The sequence below is a fragment of the Notothenia coriiceps genome, unplaced genomic scaffold, assembly GCF_000735185.1.
Source record: "Notothenia coriiceps isolate Sejong01 unplaced genomic scaffold, NC01 NC01_scaffold00030409, whole genome shotgun sequence".
NCBI classification, from domain to species: Eukaryota; Metazoa; Chordata; class Actinopteri; order Perciformes; family Nototheniidae; genus Notothenia; species Notothenia coriiceps.
Window position 1 is genome coordinate 112508 of NW_011363110.1, and position 10771 is coordinate 123278.

Below are 10771 nucleotides of genomic sequence, written 5' to 3' on the forward strand. Positions count from 1 at the left end.
GAAGTAAAGAGCTCCTGCTCAGCCCAGGACGACTACTTTGGACCTCAACCTCGATGCACTTGAGGGTCGAGTAATGAATGAATGCAGATGGCGGGGGCGGTGGGGGTTTCTCTCCAACAGGGGTCAAAGGTTAGCCTGTGTGGCTAAAGCCCTTCCTGTCAGCAGCACTTTGTGTCAGTCCAGCTAATGTCATGTCGGGCTGATGACACAGGATGAGCAGGGCTAACAAAAAAAACAGAAGGATGGGATTTATCTTGAGCATCCAATTAGGAGGCAGTTTGCTACTTAGTTTGTCCAATTTAAGCTAATAGGCCTGTTTGGCATTTGAGTTTGACATGTTTGTTTTTTTCAATTTATGCCCCCTGCTATCAGTCTATGTCTTGATATCAGTTTTCCGACCTCATTCTTTTCCACTTCTTTCAGTCTTGACTTTAGTGTACAGGTTTTGTGGGAGGATATCAGTCTGGAATGAGCAGCTGTGCAGCTGATGCCTGCCGTTTCGTTACTTTGATAATTAAACAGGCCATGGAGATGCCCTACTGTTAGTAGGCACCACAGCTGCATGTCAGTAGTGAACTGCATGCTTACAGAGACACTGACCTCTTGGCCTATATTCCAAGACAAAAACAAGAGAGATGCCTATTTCAGCTACATCTGAGTTGAATTTGAAGATATTCCATCCAATGTTGGGTATATCAACACTCCTCTGTGTATACATCTCCCTGTTTTCCCCATCATTCAATCACCAAATCGACCCTGTGTGTGCATCACAAAACATCAAGGCACTTTGAATGTTGTGTCTCATCCAGAACAAACTGTTCTTTTAAATATGTCTCAGTCAGCCACATTTTTGTCATATTTTGTGCTCACATTGCATCACTATCATCGCCTTAAATCCTGCTAAATCCCACTGATGGAGAGAAAATGAAAAACTTGCTGCAGAGCTCTGAGGACAACTCCTCCACCCTGACCCCGCCTTGTCCTGCAGTACAGTACAGAGCCCCCTTGTGGCCTCCAAATGCTACTTTAGCTCAATTTCTATATTTGTAGATTGAGGATAATCTATTTAGGGAAATCTCTGCAAAGTAACAGATGGTGTTCTCTTAACAGAATTGAACATAGAATAAGTTGTTTGTTTGGCTGATGACACTGCACATTTATGTTCATTCCACATTGGAAATACAAAGTACTTCCCTCTTGGTGACCTCTCACCCTCATTCAATACTGTAGCAACATTTTTACTCATTAAAATATAATGAAATTATAGTTTTTATCAGTGTTTTGTTAAAAAAAGTTTCTGTGATATTTAGAGGCTTCAGAGAGGTGATCAATGCCAGTTTTTTTTCTTCACGCTGTTCTTATCTCTGTCTATGATTTAGACTCAAGCGTGAAATCTAACACTAGAATTACAATCCTAAGAGACGTACAACAGCCTTTTGCACTGCTGTTTTGTTGGAAGAGAACAGGGACCTTTCCTGTCAATCTGTCAAAGCATTTCTTTCCAAAAGGACACACAACACCCTGCTCTAAGGCCCTGTCTAGACAACTTATCTCTGAGTTTTAAGGCTGGCAAAATGCTCGGATTAGGATATGATCCTTCACGAACATGCAGGATTATTTAGTTTACTATATAAACTGTGAGAGGTGTGGCCTAAAGCTTTTCTTGTACCACTAATGCTCAGGACATCTGACGTTGGCCATCTTTTATTTAGATCCGTAATCTTTTTTTAGGGAGAAGATGCATGAATAATTAATGACCTATCTAGAAAATGAATCAGCCCAAAACTGCAGTTTGGGTTTCTGTACAAACAAGTGGAAGTCTAACTTAGATGCAAACCTCCTTTTTGAGAGAGACTTTGCCAAGAAGGCAGCATGAAATCTGACTAGATCTATGTGAATAACAATGCAGTGCAATTCAAGCAGGAGACTAATTCGATGGAGCAAATCTGCCGTCGGGCATAATAGGAAAACATGCCCATTACAGCCGAAACGCCTCGAGTTACTGCTAACATGAAGCTAAATGATCTATTCAATTGCATAAAAAAGCCTCAAAAACAACCTGCATTGACAAGATTCACGATGTACGATCAAATCAAGTTGCAGGGTTTTCCAAACTAAAAAATCTTTCAATTGTCCATTGTATGTCTATTTTCAGGCTGGTATATTCGGGGAACATGCCACCTAATCCAATAATATGTCATTCTAATATTCCATGAGTTATTTATATGTTCCTGACTCAACAGTGACCTGCTGAAAAACTAATGTGATGCTGAGTTTAGATACAATTCCCGAATCTGACTCTTAGATCACATCACATAAGACATATTTTATACTTAGAGCACATTTCCATTGTCTTCCCTACCATGCCCCAGGAAATGATGCTAGAGGCAGGAAGTGGATCCGTGAAAATTAAAGAGGCGACAAACACATTCAGATTCTATGAAGTGACGGTCAGCAGGAAGGAAACGTGAAGCGCTGCTACTGGAACTACTGTTTATTTTCCCTCTCTGTCACTCAGAAGAAGAGAAACGTGAGTGTGTGTGTGTGTGTGGGGGGGGGTGCTCCTACAGGAATGTCCTTTGATGAATGTGTCAAGCATTTATAGTAACAGCTAACATTTATAGAAACAGTGGAATGAATACCCTGGATGTGATTCACTTGTTGTTTCATTTAAAAGAATATATCGATGGAGACAGACCGGAGACTTTGGAGAGTTGAATCAGTGGTCATTTTGTGACACCTGAACATCCACTGCTCCTTCTTGGACAGGGGTATTTCCCTTCCTTTGTTCCTTTATCTCTAACACTGCCACATGGCCGCTCTAATCAGCTCTCGCCATGTTAAGAAAACTTCATGAAGTGGAGCCTCAGTAGTTCTTGTTTGGAAATAAGATAGTGTATCAGCCTGTACATGTAGATAGGACATAAACTGCCTTGAGCCAGTTTTGACGATAGTCTCACTTACGTAGTAAAATGTAAACATTGAGAAGGTGTTGATACTAATGTTTTTGTGTCAGTGTAAACAGGGCTAAACTTAGGGTTTAGACTTGGTTTGAGTGTGTGTGTGTGTGTGTGTGTGTGTGTGTGTGTGTGTGTGTGTGTGTGTGTGTTCTTGGCCTCGATGAATAATTCTCTCCAGGATCTTACCCAGACGAACGGTCTCCCTACTCTCCAACTTAAAGCTGTGTTTGCAGCCATGCAGCAGCCAGTCATGTCCACAGGCTCAGGGTTGTTTTCTGTCTGAGTTACTGCCGGTGGCCCACAGAAGAATGAGCGAGGCAGCTGCAAGAGAGGAGGGGGATTAAAATGAAATGTAGTGTGGGACAAGGGGGTCAGTGGGTCAGCAGAAGAACAGAAATGACACGCAAAACAAAGTAAAGAGAGACGATAGTTAGAATGCAATATTGTCATCTTTAGACAGTATATTTGAAGTTCCTTTCTGCCCATATTCAAAAGGAAAAACATCACTTTCTTTTACAGATGAGAAGCCTTTAAGTTTGCCTGCTTTAACCAGTTTACTTCAAATCATGTTGATTTGCATTCCAGCTTTTCATTAGCTTAACTATGTGTCTGACTAGTTACCCAGACGGTTATTGGTTTCCGTTTGAAACTTAAAGCCTGCTTCAGTTATGTTACTTTTTGCAAGTCTCATTTCATTTGCTATGAAGTGCAGACTATTTAAATTAAGCTACGCCTAAACCTTGTTAGCACTCAGGATAATGAATGCAGACTTTGATGGATTACAGAAGTCAGAAGTCATATCGCAGGGAAAAGATCACAAACCAGATATGAATGTTGTTTCCACCTAGCAACACAAAGAGTTTAGTGGAAACACTGCATCACTGACATTTTGTGGAGTTACTGTATGTGGCCATGTAATCAAAGTTCCTCAGACTCTGAACTATCATCTCTTATTGAGAGAAGAGAGCAATTAGAAAAGATGTGACTATAATATTCATTCATTTCAGGCAAATCGAAACATTTTGATCAAGTTTCACTATGCCTGTGCAGTAAAGTGACGAAACCCGGCTGAGCTGCCCAGTCAGCTGTTTCCTCCCCTCGTGCCAGTTGTCCGGCCAGACAAAGAGGACTCCTCCTGTCGTGGAGAAAGGGGGAATTTACGGCTCTAACCCTCAACCTAACCCCCCTCTCAACCTTCCCGCAACCCCCTTCAAAGGAGTGCCAGAGGAGCCTCTGTGTCAACAGGCAGCCAAACACAACCAGAACAGCAGAAACACTCTCACACATACATCTCATTCACAAGTACACAAATATCCCTCCCTCATCACCAACATCGACATCTTAAATCACAGGCGTGCAGTCATGTATGTGTTCATACAAACTTGAGCATATACTAACATACAAACCTATAAGCTCAAAGTCCACATTTTCCATGGCTCCTGAGTGTGAACCGGACACATTTCACACTATCAGGCCCAGACATCGACAATCTTCTTATAACATTTGAGGCCTCGAACGCAAATAGAGTTACTCATTATATTAAATCAACCTAGAAAGAGAGACAGAGTTCTTGCACATTGTGTCTTTTTTGGCTCTTGGCAGTAGGAAAACCATCCTTCATTAAATGCAACTGTATCAAGTAGTTGCCACACTCTGGAGAGGATTAAAGTAAAGGATGTTGAAAAGATCTGGCGACACTACTACACTCCTCAGAGTTAAAGTATGTGTGCAGAGGGGGGTGACGGACATTTACTGAATGGAGAGACTCAATAACTTGAGGGAAGCGGATTGAAACAGAGGAGATATGAAAGAATGAGGGAGGGCAGAAAGAAGCTCAGATGGGGTTGTAGCTCCAGATTAGTTGTAGCACTTCAGCACAATGCTCTGCGAAGTGGCCTAGAATTGTATGGAGGATGCCCACCCGACTCTCCCTCCATCCCTCCCTCTCTTGGTGGGAGTCGGGGGAGGCGCGGTCAAGCGAGTAAAGGGTTGATGGTTGTTTATGGGTTTGGCCTACAAGGCGCTGGGCTGTGTGTGTGATTATGTAATGGCCGAGGGGAAGTCTCTGGATGCTCCCAGCCCCTCTCCTGCTGGCCCTCAAGAGAGAGAGATCGGGGCCCGTCGCCTCATTCAGATCGGGGGCCGGCTCAGTCAATCACAGGGACGCACGCACTGCCTGAGGCTGTGTGTCAGTGACTAAGGCTGACCCAGAGACGCAGTACGAGGAAAAGAAAGATGTCAAGTGCAGTACGTCAGAAAAAAAGCCTCTTCTTTTGGCTAGACGTGGATAGATTATAGCTCTTTCTGCATTTCTAAATCAGCATTTTGAAATCTGCTTACCCACCTGCTCACAAATGACACACACACCCTCCTCTCTGCACCTCGCAGTCTCAGCAGACCAGCAGGACATCAATAATAGAAAGCCCATTTTGATCGCCAGACAGGCAAATTGATGCGTAGCGTGAGTGTGTATCTGCATGCAATATGGGATAAGATATGGACCAAGCTCCTCACAGGAGGGGTTCACTAACATCGGACCCTTCCTTCCACAGAAAGGTGTCAGGCCACACACTGATTTATTATATAATAAAAAATATGTGTGCTGTGGAAGGATAGAAAGATCAAGACTTGAGGTCAGATAAAATGTAGAAAAAGTCCAGCTGTGACAGCCCTCACGATCCTGGACCCCCCCAAAAGCCAGCTCCAGGACCCCCACTGCCTGCCTCATCACCCTTCCTTTTCTTAGAGACCATCTGCCCTCACCTTAAGACCAGAATACTGCCGCTAAGCCCCTCCGGGCTCTCACTCTGACACGGTGGATTTCCAAACAGCCGTGTGCTCACACAGAGACTTCTCTGGCTGCACCATAACAGTAACATGGAGGGAGGATTTGAGTCCCACATATGGTAATTATCCGTCTCAAATGAGGGATGAGTGAAGGTCAAGACTAGGACTTTCGGAGAGTGTCCTCTGTAAGCTTTTGGCTGGAGTATTATATGTCTCAGAGCGGGCCCAGGCTGGAGGCCTTGGAGAGAGAAGGGGCCCACAGGGGACATGTTGAGGTGGAGGCTGAGTTGGCAGCTTCAGCTCTTGGTGTGGGAAGGGTCTCATAAGCTGCTTGTCCCCCTATGACTCTGGTCTGTTTCCCCATAGTCAGGCAGGCTTTTGAAGTGGCTTTCTGATTCTTGCACCCCTCACTCGGAATAATAGCAGCCACATGGGCCTCCTCCAGCTGTGAGCCATCACAGCGGCTGAAGCCAGCGTCACATTTTTTTATCTTCTTTCAATGTTTTGTTTTTATCTCGAAGTACATTAAACAAGTATTAAACTTAAGTCTAATTTTGAGGTACTTTTTTGGTATATTACTGCTTTTTCCTTCAACTAAAACTACAGTTTGTTCATCATTCTTAATGTGATGCCTAGTATGGTTGATGCCTGTCCACACATTCAGACAGTATATTAGTGACGCACACGTTGTTTAGCCTACTCATGTCTTTCAGCTGCGGGAAGCTGTGATCTACTCCGATTAAATTGAGATACAACTTTTGTAGCCCAGCAGTCATGTTTTATTTTAAAAACAAGGCCTACTGTACATAGCTTTACACCTTTCATCAAAACGTTACACTTTGCAGCACTTATCCAGATTAGATGGGACTGTTAACTCTTGTTTTCCAATNTTCAATGTTTTGTTTTTATCTCGAAGTACATTAAACAAGTATTAAACTTAAGTCTAATTTTGAGGTACTTTTTGGTATATTACTGCTTTTTCCTTCAACTAAAACTACAGTTTGTTCATCATTCTTAATGTGATGCCTAGTATGGTTGATGCCTGTCCACACATTCAGACAGTATATTAGTGACGCACACGTTGTTTAGCCTACTGTACATAGCTTTACACCTTTCATCAAAACGTTACACTTTGCAGCACTTATCCAGATTAGATGGGACTGTTAACTCTTGTTTTCCAATGATAGCGACAGAAATGCTATTAGCGGGGTTACGGGGACATTCCGACTTAAGAATGTTCCAATGCTTGATTATTCATTTTGGTTTCAGCCGAGATTCTAATGCATCTTCTAACAAAAATATTATTCAGTACCTATCGACATAAAAATAACAAAACTTCTCATGCTGGATTCAAACCAAAACCCCACTCGTTACCAGCACTCTAGCCCTATGTGACATGGCAAGGCAACAAAATCATTATCACTGCTGTTTTTATTCACATTAATATTGTTAAAGGCTTTAACCCAAATTAATTTACAATGTGAGCGAGTTGATGCAGAATTTAAGCCATGAAATATGAATATTATAATAGGCTATTGCTTTGCAATCTCGTTTACCTTTTGTATCTTGCATCATTAAGGGAGGGGTAAAGCATCTAAAAGCTAGCACAATATGATCATAGAGGAAGTACAGAAACACGATACTTTGGATTTGTTTTAATGTTTGAGGTGCAATAAACAACACAGCAGCTTTTTGGCATGTTGAAAAATATTATGTTCTGCCTCGTTCTTGGGAGTAACAGCTGGCGACATTACAGCCTCGCCTACTGATTTCAAATGTGTGCTAGAAAATGATATTTAATAATGACTATTATCATTATTTTAAGCAAGACAATAAATGGCAAAGATATGTAGAAAATGAACGTATTTGAGATACGTTCATAACGAACGTAACGTGGGAGAAAATACGTTTCTGGCTAAACGTAATTGAGAATACAGTTTAGTTCTGTGGGAACGTAATTTTTAGGAGACAGGGTTGGCAGGACTCTGATTCAAATACAGTGTAATGCAAGGGTTCTTTGTTTAATGTAAAGTTCCAGAGGATGCGTAGTCAGAAAAAGAAAAAGATCTGCATTCATTTAATTTTTTTAAATGTTGGGGAGTTTTTTGGGAGGTGGTTTTATTATAAAAACAGAATAGGTGATGCATATTTTAAAAGACATCTCTATAAATGTTAAGGTCTTTTGAAGGGAATATTCCTGTCTTTATTAATATGTGAACAGAGTGTAAATAAGTGTTTTAAGTTTAAAAGTCCAAATTCTTCTTTGATATAGTAGTAAATGTAATTTATTTACGGTAAAACAAACTGATGTTCATTATAAAACGTTTTTGCTTTTAACTAAATAAATTATATTAATGTATAATTAAAAACTTTACTTTGATCTAATAATAAACATGAACTCAGTCCAAAAGGAGAAATGTAGTTATAACAAAGTACCACATGGTGTGTTGTCTTCAGAATGAATAATCGTATTACTTTGTGTGAACGTCTTAGACAGAATCAATATATTTTACTTACCTTAACTTACATTTTTGAGGTTCCACAAAATCGGTACACTTAACAACTAAAACAAATGCCTTGTGAGGAACATATACCTGGGTAAACAAAAAACCTGTTCAACAGGTTGTTGGAACAAGTATGACACGCTTACCTGTTGTCCACAGTGATCCAGAGAGCAGTTGTCAGCAGGCTCCTCAAACAGAGGACAGTGATCATCAAAGAGATAGATAACTTATCAGGGTGTCGCTTCATCCCGATCTCTTCATGCAAGTCCTCTCTTCACTGCACTTTATCCGTGTCTTTCCCCTTCTGTTTGCGTCAGAGTCAGATGGGTATAAAAACTAATATCCTTGTTTGTTGAAATCCTACTTTAGTCTTCTTCATTTCTCTTTGATCCACCCATTTGCTATATGTCCCTCCCTCCTTCATCATTTTTTTTAACACAATGCAATACAATGAATCGTAAGGTGACAGTAGCAATAAAGAGGCTTGTTAAGTTAACCCAGAGGAACAAATTGTCCTTTATACTTTTTTAGTTACTTTGAAGATTTAGATCAATTATAGAAAAAGATAATCAACAAAAACAAAATCAAACAAAACTGATTGAACCCTATATGTGACCTCTTGGCAGCAGTTGGAAGTTCCTGTTCTATTGATGAGTAAGTTCCCCCTTACTTTGCCATTGACAATCATACAGTATATGAATAGGCTATGAGATTATTATATGCATAATGATTAATCATTTATTTGCCTATATGTTGCTCTTGTATTTCTATTTTTAAAACATAAATACATCTTAATCATTTGAGTTTCCACAATATTTAAGTTACCTTACTACATTTACTCAATTTCTCTACTTAAGTACAATTTTGATGAACTTGAGTATTTCCATTTCATGCAACTTTATACAATTCCATCACAACATTTCAGAGTGAATATTACATATTTATGTATTTGTATCTAACTGGAATTCCTTTACATCTCATAATGTGTCAATAAACACACATCTTTTCAAATATCAAAAACTTTCCATGACTGAAAGTCATATTTTGAATAACCATTTCCTTGCAATTTTGCTGGAAAAAGTAAAAGATGATTTTGACTATTATTATGGCCAAAATGACAATACTAAGGATTTTTTTATCAAAGTTGAGATCCTAATTATTTATCAAATGTATGAATTGGTGCAAGTGAAAATATATTCTATTGCACCTTCCGGTTTAGCCCTCTTTTCAGAGGGTCTAGGAACTGATATGGGGGGAGAGTGAGTGGATTGGATTGAAAAGGCATAGTTTAGAGACAAATTCTGAGATGAACCCTCAGCCCACCAGGAAATGTCCCGATTCTTCAGATGCCCAGTCTCCTCTATCTCTGGACCTGGGAACTCATTTTTACCCGGTCGACAGTTCCCCAGGTGAAGCCTGATCACACCTTGACTGTGCAGCCGCAGCAAGAGGTCAAACTCAGCAGGCATAAAGTGGACAGTCCATGCAGCTTTTTTATCATCGTAGTAGTGGTTATTCACCGCATTGAGTTCAAATGGGTGATTACTGAAGGGCCAGAAACCGTACAGATGCACGTTGGCACATTGTTCCAGCGCTATGTTAACCATCACTAAGCCGGTGCGGAGTAGGCCTCTGCGTAGACCTCTGGAGCGCCAGAACAGGGCCAGACTCCGGAAGTAATCAGGGTTGAAGAACATGGGCTGAATGGGACTTTCAAAGTCCCTAATGCTGTAGACTGCCCTCAGGCACACCGGAGTGGTGTGTGCATAGGAGAAGGGGGAAAGAACCATCATGGATTTGCCGTAGCTATGTAGACTCTCCACAAATGGACGGCGTGGTCCCATTAGACCTCCATACCTGAAAATAAAAATATGTCAAGCAACAACACCAAGGGAACACTCTATTGGTGCAGTGAGACTCATTTATTTACTCACTCCTTCAGCATAATGCTTGGGTTGGCTGTCACAAGGTCAGTCTTGGTGCCCACATGTTTCTCATAGCCTTTTCCCAAAGAAGGTAGGTTGCACCTGAAAAGGCATAACAGACGAGTCAGAAATTATTATTTAGAATTATTCTGTGGATTTAAGTCGTCTGATCTTGACAGCTTTCTCACCTGATAACTAACTCAGCCGAATCGATCATCTCTCCACAGCTGCTGTTTGTCAGAATCCCTGAGTTCCCAACAACAGCACACGTTTCCCATTTTTTCTTTGGAAATGGATTTTCCTGGAAATAAAACCAATGAAAAATGTATTACAGAACAATAACATGCATATGATTACACCATGTTTGTGAATGAGCAAGAGCCATGGGGATCTTTGTCTGGACCTTGTTTGCAAATCCCCTACTGTTGTGTCTCGTCAAATGTGTTAGTTATGTTTATGTATTTTGTCTGTCATTTCCTGTTTTATTTTGTATTTACCTCTTGTCTTTCATTTCAGGCCCTGTTTCCTTCCTCCCCTTGTATGTTTTTCCCGCCATCATCAACTTCTGCCCCGCCCCTGATTGTTTCCACCTGTT

General features: G+C 40.9%; 1 protein-coding gene across 1 annotated transcript; it reads right to left on the reverse strand.

Annotated features, from left to right (window-relative positions):
* Positions 1-9156: 9156 nt before the first annotated feature.
* LOC104959539 (alpha-2,8-sialyltransferase 8F-like) lies at positions 9157-10584 on the reverse strand. The gene is made up of 3 exons (XM_010787440.1): positions 10365-10584; positions 10186-10278; positions 9157-10108 (listed from the first exon to the last, which is right to left on the reverse strand). Exons 1-3 carry the CDS (start codon positions 10391-10393, stop codon positions 9415-9417), a joined length of 816 nt encoding a protein of 271 aa, XP_010785742.1. The 5' UTR covers positions 10394-10584; the 3' UTR covers positions 9157-9414.
* Between the last annotated feature and the right edge of the window lie 187 nt (positions 10585-10771).

What these genes read in the sequence shown, in the direction of transcription:
- LOC104959539 (XM_010787440.1), bottom strand. Translation starts at nt 10,393, where the DNA reads ATGATCGATTCGGCTGAGTTAGTTATCAG. An exon ending in TCGGCTGAGTTAGTTATCAG is followed by an intron (nt 10,279 to 10,364) that starts GTGAGAAAGCTG and finishes ATGCCTTTTCAG; the next exon opens with GTGCAACCTACCTTCTTTGG. An exon ending in CCAAGCATTATGCTGAAGGA is followed by an intron (nt 10,109 to 10,185) that starts GTGAGTAAATAA and finishes TTTTATTTTCAG; the next exon opens with GTATGGAGGTCTAATGGGAC.